We start from the raw sequence: 17,519 nt of genomic DNA, 5'->3' as shown, positions 1-17,519 counted from the left end.
GGCAGACAGCTTTTTTCTGGAGTTGTCAGCTTAAACGCTCTGAACTGCCCTGACTCACATGCCGGTCATTAGAACAGGACTCAGAATTGGAAAGTAGGAGATAAAAAATCACAAATTTGCCACAGACATACATAAAAAGTGGTGGTAATTTCCACATCATTAGAAATGGTTCTCAGTGTTAATGAACTCTGTAAACATTATGAAAATACTTTGAAAAATTCAACTAAGACCTGGAGATACTGTGTGTGTGTGCTGGATAGTTAAAACAAAAAGCCACATGTATTGATTAATAGCTTCTGTCATGCCTGCAATATGCTTCTAGAATTTATAACAAGCAGGTACTCTGAAAAATACTTTAAAAACAACACCAAAAGCAAGAGCACGTTGTAGTAAAAGAAGCATAACTTTTGAAGTGACATTGACTGCTATTTTTTTCGTTAATAAATACATCAGAAACATTCTTTCGTTGTTTTAAAGTAGGTACTATAGCACTTCCAGTTAAAGGCGTAAATGTATAGATTTCTGTAGAATTGTACAATTTTTGATTAAGATGTCCTACAATCTGTTTGAAAGCAGATGTCTACACTTATTGCAGCTTGAATGTTCCCAGTAAATGCAGGATGATTTCCCCTATACTGCTAATTATTATCCTGTTATTACCAGCATTCCTGATACCAGCATAATAATCAGAAAATACATTTTTATTTCTTGCCACTGTGGATTATAAGGTAGGAGAAAAATGAAGAAGCTAGATTATTCTGTATTCTCCTCCACTGCATCTCACAAAGGTAAAATTGTACTCTCTGTGCCTGAACTCTTACTTCTTAAAAGTTGGCTAATTCAGGTCATGACATAAATAGAGTTTATTGATTCAGTAAAGGCATGTGACTTGTTTAAATTTGTCTCAGGACAACAAACTAGTGTTACAGTATGATGGCAAGAGCAGCTATCTCTTGATTCTGTATAGGAAAACCTGACTTGGAAGTTCATATTCAAGAAATAATCTCCCTTTTTACATCAGCTTACAGACACAAGATTTCTTAGCTATAGATGAACCTAGCTTCTGGTTAAACACAAAGAACATTGTATGCATCATTGGGTATCCTTGTTAATTATCACAGACAAGAAACCTGAGGACTTAACAGGGACAGAGACTAGAATGGCTGGTGCCTCAGAAACAAAGTTGGGGCTCCTGGATCTAGTGTGTGTTGGTTTTGTTTAGTGAGAGGTGGCTACAGTGGTAGCTTCTCTAAGAAGCTGCTAGAAGTTGCTCCCCTTTGTCCAGTGGACTCAGCTGGGCCTAGGGCAGACCCGCTGCTGGCCAAGGCCGAGCTGATTGGTAGCAGAATGTTCCCTGATAAGGCCTCTGTGATAATGTATTTAAGAAGAGGAAAAATAAAGAAAAGAAGAAGTGAAGAAGCTGGCGCAGGGTCAGAGAGGGGGAGGCACGAGCCTTGCAGGCCTTGCAGGCCTCACCATCTGGCCTTCCACCAGACGGCCGTCTGGGTCCGATTCAGCCCAGCCCGGCTGCAAGAAGTGGAGAGGAGATGAGATGTGAAGAGAACCTGAGAGGCATCTGCCTGTGGATTGTGGAGAATTTCTTGTGAGAGGAACGGCTGCAGACGCCAAGGTCAGTGAAGAAGGAGGACTGGGAGCAATAATGCTGCTCCTGGCCAAGATTCCCCTGCAGCCTGTGGTGATGACCATGGTGGAGCAGGTTGTCCCCCTGCAGACCATGGAGGCCCATGGAGGAGCAGAGATCCACCTGCAGCCCATGGAGGACCCCATGTTGGGGCAGGTAGATGCCTTAAGGAGGCTGTGGCCCATGGAGGGGCCCACTGGGGCTGCTGTTCTGGAGGGACTGCACCCCGTGGAAGAAATCACCCATGTCAGAGCAGTTTCACGACAGACTGTAGCCCATGGGTGGGACCCCATGATGGAGCAGGGGAGGAATGTGAGGAGTTCTTTCCCTCCACGACGAAGCAGCGGCATAAAACAACATGTGATGAACTGACTGTAACCCCCATTCCCTCTTCCTCCTGTGCCGCTCGGGGCAGGGGAAGGTAGCAGAGATAATGTTAAGCCTGGGAAGAGGGGTGGGGGGAAGTTATCTTATTCTCTTTGTCAGTATCCTGCTTTGGTTTTAATAATAAACAAATACTTTTCCCCAAGTTTAGTCTGTTTTATCTGTAACAGTAACTTTAAGGATCTCTCCCTGTCCTTATCTCAAACCTCAAGCCTTTTTTGTACTTGTATTATTTCTCCCTATTCCTTTGGAGGGTGGGGGAAGTGAGCAAGAGACTGCATAGCTTGGTCCCGAGTGGGGCTAAACTATGACAAATTGTTAGCAGTGAAATCCTACCTGTTCTGGTGAGTATATATGTCCAATCATTTTGAGGCTTTTTTTTTCCTTCAGTAGTACTTATTTCACCATAGAATCAAGAAAGTTAAATGACAAAGCTGGATAAACCTGTTTGAGAAACACCTCCCTAAGAATCTGTCTTGATGCACCATTTGACCCAGCAGTTATAAATCCAATTTATTTATGAATAATAAAATTGTTCATATTTCATCTGCTAATTTTGATTGCCGCCATTTTATTCTTCTAGAAGTCCTGCATTGATTGGATGCTTCATAGTAGACAGAGAATATTTCCAAGAGATTGGCTTGCTGGATGAAGGCATGGAAGTATATGGAGGAGAGAATGTGGAGCTCGGGATCAGGGTAAGGAACATAACCAACCAACCCTGGTAACTTGCATTTAAAATACAGCTTGCTTTTTATTGCGGGGTTAAAGCACAGTAAAAAATGTATGGATAATGGCATGAAAACGAGATCCACAGCTCTGTAGTACTACAAATTGTATTTAAGGAGGGAGGGGAAAAAAAAGAGCAAAAGCTCACACATCTTTTTAAAGAACTTACCTGGGACAAGGATAGAAATACAGACTTTGATATTATTCTTCCGTTCAAGTAACAGTGCTAGAATTCTGCAGAGATGGTGCCTAAAACTCCCTGCTTACCTGTGATCCCAGACTTGGTAAGGAGGATAGTTTCTCATAGGCGTAATGGGAAAAGCCTTTCTAGATTACTTGGTTTATTTAAATTAGGAAAATTCACATGTAGACATATATGCTGCCTTCCCTCTGGAGGGTAATTAAGATATTCATAAAGTGCATAAGTGCATGTATTTTCATCATGCGTCATACATCATGCATCATACATCTTCATCTGTTTACTATATGCAGTATTATGTGTGATTTGTGTACTTCTTTCTGTATCTCTTCACAGCTAAATAGCATCCTGAAAATACAGTGCTGTTTTGTTTGAGAAACTTTCAGGTTTTTCATAAAAGAGAAATTCTTAGAGTGAGAGGTGGTCCTGAAAAATGATGGGATGTGTGTTATAAAATTAAACTTCTAACTCTGCTATGAAATGTTGGTGGAAGCTTCTATTTTATGGGTTTTGGTTGCCAGAATAAAAGTATGCTGTTATACAATAACAAAAAAAAAAAGAGTTTATTTTAAAAATATATAATTCTCTGCTGAGACTGTGACATATAACAAAAAAAATACCCATTTTTACTTCACAATTCCTGAAATTCTTTTTCTTCGACCTGTCAAAGATAAAGTGTTGTTGCAGCAAGACTAAGGGGCAGGTCTCTTCTCAGTTACGTTAGAGCACAGTTTTAATGAAAGCGAGACAGAAATGCAAGACTGCTTCTTTTAATAACACCATTCTCCTCACTGTGAGGGCCAGAGAGCTGCCTTCTGTTCCTGAAACCTGATTTTGCATCTCAGTGTTGTCATGACTTGAAAATCAGTGTCACTTTGATTTTTCTTTTCTTTTTTTTGACTGAAAAAACTATTGTCTCCTTGTGAGCGCTCCTTGTGTGTCTCCTAGTTTTGCTTCATGAGATATATGCTGTCCAGTCCGCTATACTTAGCCCTACAGAAGGTGGCTGGGAAGAGTGCTTTGATAGACAAGACCAGAGGCACACAAATCTCTGCATAATGGAAACTTTGAAGTAGACTGGATCACTGGAATAAGGCCCAACACTGCTCTGATTTCCTTATGGCTTTTTGTCACTCTCCAGGGAAGCAGTGCCTGACCTACATAAAATACTTTCATCTGTAACAGATTGTAGTGTGCGAGGTAGCATAATGTATGCTCCCCCATCTAACTTTATTCTGACTTGGATCTGTGTTCCTGGCTATATCAAAACAAATTACTGAGCTGTAATGAACAGGTTTTTCAGCAGTTTATTACCAACTCTTCTCACAATTCTCAGCATATCCCAGAGAATACCAGGATGAATATAAATGTACATTGCAGTACTAGAGCTTCTGGGAAGCACAGTATTATTTCTACAGATGTTAAGCTTCAAAAGCAAGTTCTTTCCCTCAGCCACCTGCTTCTGGCACACACCTAGGACCATATACCGCATCTTGGCAAAAAGGTAGGTGGCTGCTTCAAACGTGCTGTTGTATTATGGTGGGCAGCCATGTCATTCAGGCACATCCTAAGCACTTGACCCTAGAAGTGCAGCTCCTAGGGGCTGCCTGTCATTTCCTCTAGACAGGGCTGTGTGGAAAACCGTAGTCAGCAGGTAATTTCAGGTCAGATGGTCTGTCTCTGCTGCTGAACTACTTTTTCATCTCTGCAGCACAAATAGTCATCTCTAGATTACTTGAGTTGCTTTCATCTGCTAGGCTTATGATGAATCACTTAATAAAGACAATAATTGTTCTAGAAAAACTACATTATAATTACAGTATCAGTGCAATAAATAATGTTTCAGTTTTAAAATTACACTGTCCACTCCATGACTACGGATTGCTCACTATGCTTCATCTCTCATTGCCGTTTTTCTTTTTTAATAACTATCTAGCTTCATCTAGTATTCTACTGTGTGATATGCATTATCATGTAGGGGTGGAGAAGGAGACACTGTGTGCCCAAACTGGCCTGGTATCCAGGCTAGCCAAGATGTAGGATATTGTGTATCCCATTCCCTGATAAGATGGAGTTGATATCTAGTGAAATTCCCTTAATTTTTTTTCATAGCTTGAGTTTCTAAGCACATTTCACACAAACTATTCCCACTCTTTGCAGTATTTAGGCACTGGAAGTCGGTTCTTTCATTGGGAAATTGTAATGCATAAGCATGTAAGAACAAACGTCTGCAGGAACAGATGAGGTTACTTTCAACTATAAAAATAGCAGTAAGAGTTAGGATCATTTGAACTTCCTGTTTATCTTAAACATGCTGAGTAGAGCATAGTCCTGTGCTGTTTTCTGACTAATTTTGTTCCAGAGGATGTGAAACTACTGTAAGGCAAACTCATATACAGACCGACTGCAGCATCATGTGGTGACAGGACTGGATAAGTCGCCATCTCTGTGGCTTTGCACAGAGTCAAAGCCGCCTTCTCCATTTGCTTTGTTAGCAGCTGCATGTTCAGTGATGTGAGATAAGTTTTAATCATAGAGTAGTTTCCCAGCTGAGATTCTTCTGAGAAGCAAAGTCTACCTATTTAGAATTTATTTTCATTAAAAAGGAGAAACCACTTACTGTGTGTTCTGAAATCTTGAAATGGTTTGTTTTCAGCTGAACTGATGCGTTTTTCACTGTGCAGGGACAGGATTTAGACTCTGATGAAATCCAGAGTTATCCCAGTGTCCTCTTGCAAGAGGTATTTTTGTCACCTCATTATCTGCACAAACATCTAGTTATTTGTGTTACATGAGTGCAAGAAAATCCCCAACTGTTGGAAACAGTATCTGAAGCATCTGTTATTGGTAAACTGTAACAGGCCATAGAAAACAGATCTTTGATTGAAGGTTTATTCTCTTGACTCTGATGAATTAGTTTCTTTACTCAACTCTTATTTGGTGCATTATTTTAACTTCTAAGATTTTTACCCTTGTCTGTGGATTTGTAATAATATTTGTAAAATTTTAAACATATATTATTAAATAAATATTAATAGGGTTCTATTGCCTTCAGCTAGAGGCTGACAGAGAAGTTCAAACTATGAATGAATTTTGAATCTTAGAAACAATGCTGTATTTTCTCCTCAAGCAAATATTTTTTTGCAAAGCTATTTATTTGCCCCGTAAGAAGGTAAAGGCAGGCTGGTTGCTGCAAGACTTGACAGTATCCTTTCGGAGTAGCTTGGTCACTTTATCCAGGATTTTTGAAAGATTAATTGACTGTGCCCCAGAATCATATTCTTAAATTCATGTTAGGATGAGTAATGCTTCTTTTTGGTTTACGTTCAATCATTCTCAACTAAATGGACTTAAATGTGCTTTTAAGGGACCAGGTTGCATTTGGAGGGAAAACTAGAATCCCATTGCTTATCCAAGAGACCAAATAGGAATTGTGTTGGTAATTGCCTTATAGCAGAAACAAAATGTGAGTGTAAGGCTGGCGTTTCTCATTGTTATTTGGGCTCTGCTTCTGGGTTGTGCTTGCACAAGCAGTACTTGTAGTTATGAAAGCTCCTACAAATCCATTCCAATCAATTAGATGCAATCAATTAGATCCTGCAATAGGTGGTTCAAGTCTAGTTTTCAGTAGGCTTCTTAAAGGCCTGTTCCAATTCCTACTGAAGTCAGCAGAAGATTTTCTATCAATCAAGAGCAAGCCTGTAGCAATCATTTTGCCTTTTAAAGCAACCTACGTGTTTGATAAAGCTTCCAAATATCTATAACAACAAAGTTGTGTGTAGCACTTTTAGGGAAGCCCAAGCAAAATACTCAGTGATTTGCCTCAGGTTACAGACTAGGTCATCATCGGAGTCAAGGGAATGTAAGACCAGGCCTTGACTTAGAGTAATTATGTATGTCACAAAGGCTTTGTCCTTGTAGATGAATTTGTGTTCATAGGGATATAATGGCCCTGTTAAATAGGTAAGAGGAAGTTTTGTTAGAAGATAATAGCCCTTTAAGGGAAAAGGAATAGATCCTGCTGCCACTAAATGCTGTATCAAGACTTTACATCAGCTGACCCAGGAGGAAAATTGCATTTATAGTTCAGACTGAGTATGGCACACTACTTTTATACAGTATATTGCCGTAGTGAAATCAGTTGTATTTGCAATAAAATAACATTACAATAAATATATCTGGTTCATTTCTTGTTAGTCTGGCGATTTGTCTGTTGAACTTATGTGAAGCTGATGCTTTTTCTATTGGTGGAGAACTAGAGGAATGCAGTTTATGAACAGAATGCAGAAGTGAGTTATTTAACCAGAATGTAGTCCCAGTGTTGTTTGGGGTATTGTCCATACAATATGGTCCTGCTGTTGCAGAGCAAGCAGATGTAAAGCCTGTCATGCATCTCCCTCCAGAGATGACTTCCTTTTTTTTTGGGGTGGGGGGGGCGGTGGGGTGGGATTTTTGGGAGGGTTGGGGTTTTTTGAAAGCTGCTTTTAACTCTTACCTATCTGTCTTCTCTTTTTTTTTTTTTTCTTTTTCAACCTCCTGCCACCCCAACTTCTGGGATTGTCATTCATCATTGCTGACTAGTTAACCCAGTCTCTCTCATGCAGTGCATAGAAGTCTATTGCTGGCTTACATGACCAGTCATTTCCAATCCAAAGTGTTTGTGTATCCCAGTTGTTTCTCACCTGAGATCTTTTTTGCTTATAATATGCTCTTGCAAGACTGTTCTTTTTGATAATGATAAGCAAGTGCAGATATTTACATTTTCCCCTTTCTCTTGGCATCCTCTTGTTCTCCTTCTTGCAGCACAGCAGTGCTTTGGCTCTGCCAGTGTAGTTGTCTGAATGGCTGCCCCGTACCCAGTGTCTCTGAACCCCTCCAGTTCAGAAGAAAAACTTTACATTGTAACTTTTTTTTAACCTGCAGGGTTAATTTTAGTGTTAATCAGTTTCTGATTTACCAAGCTGCCTCACAAACTGTAGTGTTGGAAAATTGAGGCTGGTATGCCAAGTGGTAGAAATGATTGGGAGGGAACAAATACTGAGCTGCTGTATTGTGGAACTGTTTGCATGGAGAGTGAGCAGTGGGATGTGTCATGCATGCACAGCGTCCCTGTTTGTCCTTGCTGCTAGGTCCCGTTTGATGACACTTCACTGAGCAGTGTAGATCTTCCCTAAATTCCCGTTAGGAAAATGAATCTAGATGTCCTCTGTTCTTGCACTTTCAGCTACCATCACTTGCTGTGGTCTTAAAGCCATGTTTTTAACTTGATTTTAATAAGTAGACCATAACCCTTCCCACTAGGGAATGATATGCTGTGCAGAAAAAAATCCTTAGTGTATTATCACAGGTGCTGTATTAGGTTGATGATGTGCAAAGGGGAAGGGCTGAAAAGTACAAGAATAAGAAAACTCGTAGTTGCTACTTTTGGATAACATTTAAATACTGCTTTTTAAGATAGTGGTTTCTCTTTAACTCTACATTAAAGCTTTAAATAGAGATGTCTATTTTATTTTTATTCATTTTGTGAATTAAGAAGAGGTAATTTCTAGACTGAAATCTGCAAGAAAAATTTGTGAAGATCGACCAAATGTTACTTCTTACAAGAAGTGGCCAATGCTTTTTACAGCCTATACTTTCACTAATATAAAAATAACTCCTTGGCAGTACAAGTATGGTATAAGTACTTGCCTAACACCTTGTGTAACCAAGAGTGGCTTCTCAGTGTGGCCAGAATTATTTCTAATGTTAATTTTGTTTTGGAAGGTACCTTACTGTGTTAACAACCTGAATCCCAAGATGACACTGACTAAAATTCTCTATTTACAGGGTCATAGCTTCAGCAGGGAAAAAAGCCTCAGCCTCTGTTGAGAATAAAATAAGGAATTCTCATGCCTCCAAACGTGTGTCAGTCATAACATTAACAGAAACTGGCTTTCTGTGGCTTGTTCTGGTTTTGTGTCAAACCTCCAGTGGAATAACTGGGGTTTTTTTCCTCTGTTTTGCCCGTGAATGCCTCAGCAGGTAACTTGCAGCTACAGCATGTGTAATTATACATACAGACAACATTACCAGTGAATCATTTTTGTGTTTTTGCTCTTTCTGGGAAGAGAACATTTTATTAGCCGCTCCCACAGGAAAGCAAATGATTGATACAGCACCAGCTAACAGGTAGCATCACTATATCCTACAAGGAAGGAGGAGGAGGCACTGGGAGATTTCTTAAAGATGTTTGTTCACCAGTTATGCCTGTGTGGTTGCACGTTACCAACTGGGCAGTAATATAGACATCTTGATGTTTTATGAGAGGAAATTGTTGTTTATAGTATGGAAAGAAGTAAAACAGTTTAAGTCAATATGCGCTTAGAAATCAGTGGACTCAGGTGAGATGGAAATTAATTAGTGCATTATTATAAGATGGCCTCATGTTTAGTATCTTTCTGCATTTTGAGTCACAGCATGGTGGCAATGCCATTGTAGCTTCTGGTATTGCAATTCTTCATGGCCTAGTCTGTAAAGATTCCATACTCTTATTTATTTTAATGTGATATTGAGAGGGGATCTCTCTAGAGAGAGTTTTTAGTACTGCAAGACTGATTTAGTAATCTAACGAAGATTAGAGGAAAACCAGTATGGGACAGGGAGGGATTGCTGTGCTGTAGCAGAATCGAGTAGATTACCAGGATGAAATCACCAGGATGGATCCAGCATGTTTGGATCAAAGCTGCAAAGGCCAGCTACCTTTACATGTGTCACAGCATCTTGTGTCATATGTCAAGCAAGTGGGGCAGAAGACAGGCTTGGTTGAACAGGGAACTCCTGGAGCTCCAGACGAAAAAGAAATTGTATGATCTCTGGAAGTAAGGTCCGGCTTCACAAGAAGATTACAGAGCTGTGGTTTGTATATGCAGGGGGAAGACATAGAAGGCCAAAGCTTAATTAGAATTGAAGCTGGCCAATATTTTGTCAGATAACAAGAAGGACTTTTAAAAGTATGTTGATGGCAAGAGGAGGTCTAAAGAAAACATTGGACTGATACTTGTTGAAGATGGTCATCCAACTAATAGGGATGAAGAAAAAGCAAAGGCATTAAATGTCTTTTTTTTTGCCTCAGTCTTTAGTAATACTGATAGACCTTGGGCTGCCTGGTCCCCTGAGTCAGAGGACCATGAGTGTGGAAACAGTGACTTTCCATTTGTGGACGCTGAAATTTTAAGCAGCCAGTTTTATCAGCTGAATTTTCACAAGTCCATGGGGCCTGATGGGACTAATCCCAGAGTATAGAATGGGATAGCAAATGTTATGGCAAGACCCCTCTCGATTGTCTTGGAAGTCTGGGGAGGTCCCTGTTACCAGAAGCTAGACAATGTTACTCAGTTTACAAGAAGGGCGTGAAGGAGGACCCAGGAAACTACAGATCTGTTAGTCTAACCTCTGCTGAAAAATTCTGGAGGAGATTATACTGGCTTCTATTGAAAGGCGTTTAAAGAATTAGTGCAATCGTCAGGCGCACTCAACATGGGTTCACAAGGGGAAAGTCCTTTTTAATGAATTTGATATCCTTCTATGATATCCTTCATCTCTAGTGGATGAGGGGAAGACAGTAGATGTAGTTGTTCTCAATTTTAGTAGGACTTTTGATACTCTCCTTCACAGCATCTTTCTGGACAAGTTGTCCAACTGCGGGATGAGCAGGTTCACAGTGTGCTGAGTGAAGAACTGTCTGAAGGGCAGAGCTCAAAGGGTTGTAGTGAATGGAGCTACATTTGGCTGGCGACCGGTCACCAGTGGTGACCAGTGGTTCCTCAGGGTTCAATTCTAGGGCTAGTTCTGTTCAATATATTTATCAATGGTCTGGATGCAGGAGTTGAGTGCACCGTTAGCAGGTTTGCTGATGATACCAAACTAGGAGGTGCTGTTTACTCTCTTGAGGGACAAGAGGCCTTGCAGAGGCATCTAGATAGATTGGAGCACTGTGCCATGATGGGATGAAATTTAACAAGTCCAAACGCTGGATTCTGCACCTCGGACTCAGTAATGCCAGGCACAAGTATGAACTGGGAGAGAAATGGCTACAGATCCCTGTGGAAAGGGGTCTGGGGGTGCTGGTCAACAGCAGGCTTAATATGAGTCAGCAGTGTGCCCTGGCAGCCAAGAGGGCCAGCCACATCCTGGGCTGCATCAAAGGCAGCATAACCAGCTGGTCAAAAGAGGTGATTATCCCCTTGTATTCTGCACTGGTGCAGCCTCACCTTGAGTACTGTGTGCAGTTCTGGGCCCCACAATTTGAGGAGGATGTTAAGGTACTTGAATGCATCCAGAGGAGGGCAACAAAACTGGTGAAAGGGCTGGAAGGAATGTCCTGTGTGGAGCAGCTAATGACTTTGGACTTGTCTAGACTGGAGAAAAGGAGACTGAGGGGTGACCTCATTGCTCTCTACAGCTTCCTGTAGAGAGGAGACAGAGATGCAGGTGCTGATCTCTTCTCCCTGGTATCCAGTGATAGTTAGGGAATGGTTGAAAGCTGCACCAGGGGAAGTTTATAGAGGACATTAGGAAGCGTTTCTTTACCAAGAGGGTGGTCAGACCCTGGGACAGACTTTCTAGAGACGTGATCGATGCCCCAAGCCTGTCAGTGTTTAAGAGGCCCTTAGACAATGCTGTTAATAACATGGCAAGGGAAAGAAAGCTGAAAACATAAAAGATGAGCAGTGCAGTATGAATACTAAACAAAAAACATAAAAGATGAGCAGTTCCATGAATACTAAACCAGTGGTGATCCGGTTATTATTTACTGCTTTTTTTTCCTTTTAAGGTGAAAAGTGGTTTCTTTTGCTTCCTATTCATGACTTAAACTTGGCAATGTAGTGATTTATGTGTCAGTCATTTGCTGTGCCTAGCGATAAGATGGACACATTTCAAAAAGAAGTGAATGAAGCCGTAACCCTTGAAGTGTGTTGTCTCCTAGTAACACAAGGCATAGGGTGGTTCCTGCAATTGTAAATCAGCAACACAGCATACATAGTTTAATAATACATTGCACATATCATGAAGATATGTGCAAAATTAATCCCTGCAGAACAAAAAAAAATTAAAAGTACATAATGAAGCAATTAGCTAAAAGAAGGAGGAAGCTACTGACAATTTAATATGGGAAGAATCTTTACATGTATTACTTTTTCAATGAGAGTGTTTTTTAAAGGCACAGTTAATGTGAAATGAAGCCTTTGAGGCAATTAATGGTGACTTCAAAAGGAAGATTTAAGAGATCATTTACATTTTAAAAATTGAGAGCAGCTTTAGTTATGTTAAAGCTTTTTATTTCCTTTTAAAAAGTCTTTTAGATTGTGGGGGTGTGTTTTTGTAGGTTGCTCACAGTTTGATGTTAAGACTATCTGCTTGGTTATGGAAAAAAAAACTATGCTCACACACAAATAGGTAAGTTTACCTGAAAATGTGACAGGCTTGCATGATGATAAGTAGAATAGTCTTCAGAAACTTCCCAGGGCTTCAGTGAAACAGATGTAGTAATTTTAAAAATCTCTCCGTTCAGTCTGATTTTTCTATGCATACTACTCTGAGCTGTGACTATAAGCAGTCACCTCTTTACACCCTGATTACCCACTCTGTAGGGGTACATGACAATGAATTACTCTCTTTAGCAGCCCATTCAGCATCTAGAAGCAGGGAGTAAACCAGAACCATAGCTTCAGTAAGCAGTGCATTTTCTTTTTCTTCCTGTCCACCTATATTCTGATTTTTCTGAGTTTATGTGACTCAGGCCAGGACTCTCTGTTTAATTCTACTGTTTGGGCAGACTTCTTCAATGAGAGGAAGCTATTTGAGGACAGTGGAATAAGCAAAGCTGTGCGTGGTTTCTTGCTGAAATTGGAGAAAGTTAGACAAATCTGTCAGTACTTATTGTCGCTGCTGCAGTTATTTAGTGAAGATTATCTGACTTCAGTGGAGATATGACCTAAATAAAGATTAACATATTTCATCCAGTGAATATAGTTTCTAGGTTTACAGAGACAGATACCCAAATGTACATGACAATCCAAGAACTTTCAGGGTGTGATCCAAAACCCACTGATTGCTGCTGGAAACGTGAACATTGATCTTGGTGACCTTCGTATCTGACCATTCTTCCTGTCCTTTCTGCAGTCACCTGTCAAGATACCAAAATAAAAAAGCAGGCCCAAAATGATCACAGATTTAGCTCATGGTATTGACTAAAAATTGTTTATTCATACTTGCCTGTAAAGCATCAAGTTAATTTTTTGCATTAAATTGTTCTCCAAAATATATTTTAAAGATATTGCTGACTATTTGTTTGTCTCCATATTAGTAATTAATTCACACTGACTATGTTTTTGTCTTTAGGGCATCTTTAATGAGTTTCTCTAATTTTGTCATTTGCAGACTTCACAGAAGCTAGAAATTGCTTCAGCTTTTTGAGAAATCACTTAATTATTAAAAAGTTTTGTTTGCAGTACAAGTGAAATGATGATTTCAAACAAGGTCATGTCAGTTCTTGGAGAAATTGTATGATCTGTGTAAATTTAATGAATGCAGTACATGCTAAGAAACTACTCAGCATCATGTAGGGTTTATTTTTTTATTAGATTAAGCTTCCACAACATGAAAAGAATGCTCAGTGATTAAAGAGATAAAAATAAACACTTCTAATGAAGAAGTGTTATATAATTTTATAATGAAGTATAAATTACATATTCGAGAGAGGGATCAGTTTCAGAGTTGTAGTTGTTTAGATTAAATATGCAAATTCAAATATGTTAAAATGCAATTGAAAAGGATTTACTAAAGCATGTGGATTTAAAAATAAAACTAAATAGAAATTGAGACCCTTTGTCTAGAGAAATAGGTTTTCCAGATGTGAATGGAATTTGCTCTAAAAAAAATTATAACAGAATTGATTTAGACATTTCTAAGGATGTGTGATTCACCCGTGTCTGCTGCACGCTGAAGGCTGTGCAAATCCTGTCACTACTGCCCTTGTTTTGGTGGGGACAAGTGAGCAATGATAGCATAGCAGTATTAGGGCTTACGCCTTTGCAAATTGCTTAAGGAAGCCATTTGGTGTGTTACGGCTTTTGTAGCTGCGTGGCTTGTGCCATCCCACTGGACTGCCCAGTGCTCTGATCCTTTATTCCTTTAACAGAGTAGAAGTTGCAGATGATCTGTTGTGCACTGCCTGTGTTCTCTCTGCGGTTTTACCTGTTGTCTGCTTTCCTGGCTCTTCCAGTGTGAAGAACAAGTTTTCTGTTTTACTCTTGAGAGGCTACTTTAGCCTTGGTGAACATAAATTCACACAGATGTAGGGCCACAATTATATCTTACATGTAAATGTAGCTTCAGTGAATTAACAGTAAGAAGTGCTTAGAGCTTGGACAAATTATCCACGTCATAACAACTGAAGATTTAAAAGCCTCCACCCCAATAGATTCTCTGTATTCCTTTTATGTTCCTATCATCTCCCACTTGCTTTGCTTAGTTTAGGTCAAAGGCTCTGCTGATTTTAGTTTTTCAGCTTCGTAAGTGTTGAAAGTTGCTTTGGCACAACTACTGTCCATTTACACTTTGAATTTTTTTTAATGGAATTTTACTACATTTTGCTAGTGATGAAGGAACCCTTTCAAGAAGAGGAAGTCCTCTAAGCTCTTTTTGGGGCTATACCAAATATGTTAACTTCCTCAGGAAATTCAAGAATAAAGAGCCCTTTCTAAGGTCCTGTTGGATGGGAATATTGAAAACACACTGAGGTAGATTCTGAGAGCTCTTTGGAAGGGAAACTCCAGTTGGTGTGTTCTTTTTCTAAAAGACTGTTTTTGCAAAGGGAACCAGCAGGACCAGAACCTCAAGAAATTCTTCCGAAGAAAAGCAAACTTTCTGCATTGCTGGGGCTCCAGCAATCATGCTAAGTACTCTCAAAGATACGCAGCTCACACCTGAAAACTTTCTAAGGCCTGAGACCCATCGGTACAGTTTTGCCATTGATGCTTTTACAGAATGAAACATGAATTCCTATTTATCATATCACAATGATGGAAGCATATGTTATTTCTGACAGCTGTATATGTATGTTTAGGGATTTGGCAGGAAATTGAGACTATTGTTAGCAATTTTCACCTCTTGCTACCATAGATAAAACATCTTACAATTTGTCTGAGTGGATTTGTCATTAAGTATTACTGATGACAGCAACAGTATGCTCAGAGATACAACATTTTACTTCATTCCATGAGGTTAAAACAAAAAAAAAAACCTGAAGTAATGGGTGATAATTTGTAAAAGCTTCACAGATTGTAAACCTTTATATTTATCCATAGCCATCACATAAAATAACAGTGCTGGAGAACGGGAGAGGTGCTAGTCAGTATGGATGAAGTTTGAATAAAGATTACTCATGACAGTAAAAAAATAGCTGTGAAATTTATGGGGGAAATGTGTCAAGATGTGAGGAATTGACCCCTCAATTGCTGTTCCTGTTTCTTAACTATAAAGACAATCTCTTGTCTACAGGAGTTCTATTAGATGAAGAACAGACCACTCAAAAAGGCTTCGCAACTTCCCTCTGAACTGAGTCTATAAGAAAGTGCATTTCTTAATATTAACTTTAAAAAACCCTAAAAATTGTCTTTGACCAAAAAGGTTTAGTTCAGAGTAATTAATGTGTCTCTCCTGTGCACTTCTGGTGCTTGATTTATACCTTTTCAAGTTATCTTGAAAAACTATCCAAAATGGCTCCAACACAATGGAGTACCATGGATTTGTTTACACAAGTAAAGGAGATGGGGGAGGTAGGAGCAGTTGACAGTTGGTCTAAGGAAATAAAGAGAGACTGGATAGGTGCTCTTGACCTAGCTGCAAGAAATTCCCTTATTTCAAATATAATCAGGGAAGAATGAAAAAGAAAAAAGACCTTAACACTTTCTGTAGCAGTCAGTTAATCATGTTATATTGTTCAGTATTCATATATCCTTTTCAGTATAGTGTTTAATATTTAGTGTATGACTAGCAAAGTCTTTTATGCTTGGCTGGAGATTTTGCATGTATTTTGGAGAGCTGAGAATCCATAACCCCTTGAGAAGGTTTCATGCAATTTGAAAATCCCACTTTAATGCTTCCCTGCATTTCTTTTCTTTGCAGCTGGCCTCTCCCTAAGTGCAATGAAATCTTTGGAGAAAAAATTTTTCTCACCGTACTGTAATCCCATGGGCAAAGAATGCATGTGGGAGACAAGAGGTACTATGGCTTGTCTTAGATGTGACCATCTGAGCAAGTCAGGATTATGCTTTCTGCCCTTATAAAATATTGCATCTGCCTTTGCTCTGTGAGTGCTCTGCAAGGCTTTGTAGCCTCCATCTAAGGTAGTGCTGCTTGTTTAGTGCTGTAACTACAAGCTCTGCACATGCTGTAGCTTATGATTCCCACGTCTTCAGATCACATGTTTCTCATGTCTTCCTCTTTAAAAAGTCGTTACTTAAAGGACTTTTATTTGTTTTGATATATGGAAAATAATAGCTTATATCTCTAGTCCAGTTTTGATCCATGCTAATCACAGTTCCATGGACTGCAGGAGATTTTTTCTTAGAAATAATAGGATTTGGTTTTGAAGCTGTTTAATACAACTCACCTGTTTAGTCAGCATTTGTATTGACAGCACCCTCTTAGCATTAAGTTTTTAAGTGAATCCATGGTTGTTCCAGACTAATTAATTAGTCTTTGGAAGCAGAACAAAGACTTACAGTGTCTGAGAGAAAGGACTGGCCACCAGATTTGATTAATTGGTGTTTATTCAGGTAGTGGATAATTGTTATTCACAAACAAATTTTAAAGACTTTGTAATCTCAGGCTGTTTTTTGAAAACACATTGTGATGTTATTATCAATTCAGATTAGATTTTATTGATTACTGAAACAGTACTAAAATTGTAGATGAGTCTGCTTTTCACATTTTCAGATCCTAGAAATTTACTTTGAAATTCATCCTATTATAGACAATGAACTTTTGGCTCTGCTTTTTGTTGAGATGACATTCAGACCTGATGACATTCAGCTCTGAAAATCCCACAAAAGACTTGGTATTCCCATGTTGGACTTGGATCGAGGCCATCCCTAGTTAAAATGAGCAAAGGGTAGGGAGAGGAGGCAGAGCGCTTGCTATGTGAATTGTCTTGTCCTAGGCTAAGTTATGATCATCTCTACATCTTCCTTGTCTTTTATGATACTAATTTAAACAGTGTACAGTGAGTAACTCTGAAACAATTTATAGCTGGATGTCAATGCTGTACTGAGAAACAGTTTGGACTGAAAGCAGGCATTGTGTGAGCAAAGCCTGACGATACTTCACATTTAGTCTTTATTAGATAATGTAGCTGAACCATTTAGAATTAAGTGTTTGACAAACTATTATTTTTTTAGATCATTAAACTGGATTGCCCACTTTATATGATATTTAGAAAGACAGGACACAAATGCTATTTCCAGATTGTTTTTTCTTGTGCCAGATTAATTGCCCATTTATTTTGAAATATTTGTGAACATT

At 39.2% G+C, this 17,519-nt stretch overlaps 1 protein-coding gene across 6 annotated transcripts in view; it reads left to right on the top strand.

Moving 5' to 3' along the window:
- GALNT18 (polypeptide N-acetylgalactosaminyltransferase 18) overlaps positions 1-17,519 on the top strand; it is a 252,587-nt gene that overhangs the window by 165,940 nt on the left and 69,128 nt on the right. For all 6 annotated transcript variants that reach the window (XM_086748472.1, XM_086748471.1, XM_086748469.1 and 3 more), the window contains one exon: positions 2,610-2,724. In XM_086748472.1, the coding sequence (XP_086604598.1) occupies positions 2,610-2,724 (115 nt within the window). The remainder of the gene's footprint in view (positions 1-2,609; positions 2,725-17,519) is intronic.

Source organism: Chlamydotis macqueenii, chromosome 5 (genome assembly GCF_036417535.1).
Source record: "Chlamydotis macqueenii isolate bChlMac1 chromosome 5, bChlMac1.mat, whole genome shotgun sequence".
Classification (NCBI taxonomy): Eukaryota; Metazoa; Chordata; class Aves; order Otidiformes; family Otididae; genus Chlamydotis; species Chlamydotis macqueenii.
The sequence above is the reverse complement of the archived record's forward strand: the minus strand, read 5'-3'. Positions and strand labels throughout refer to the sequence as shown.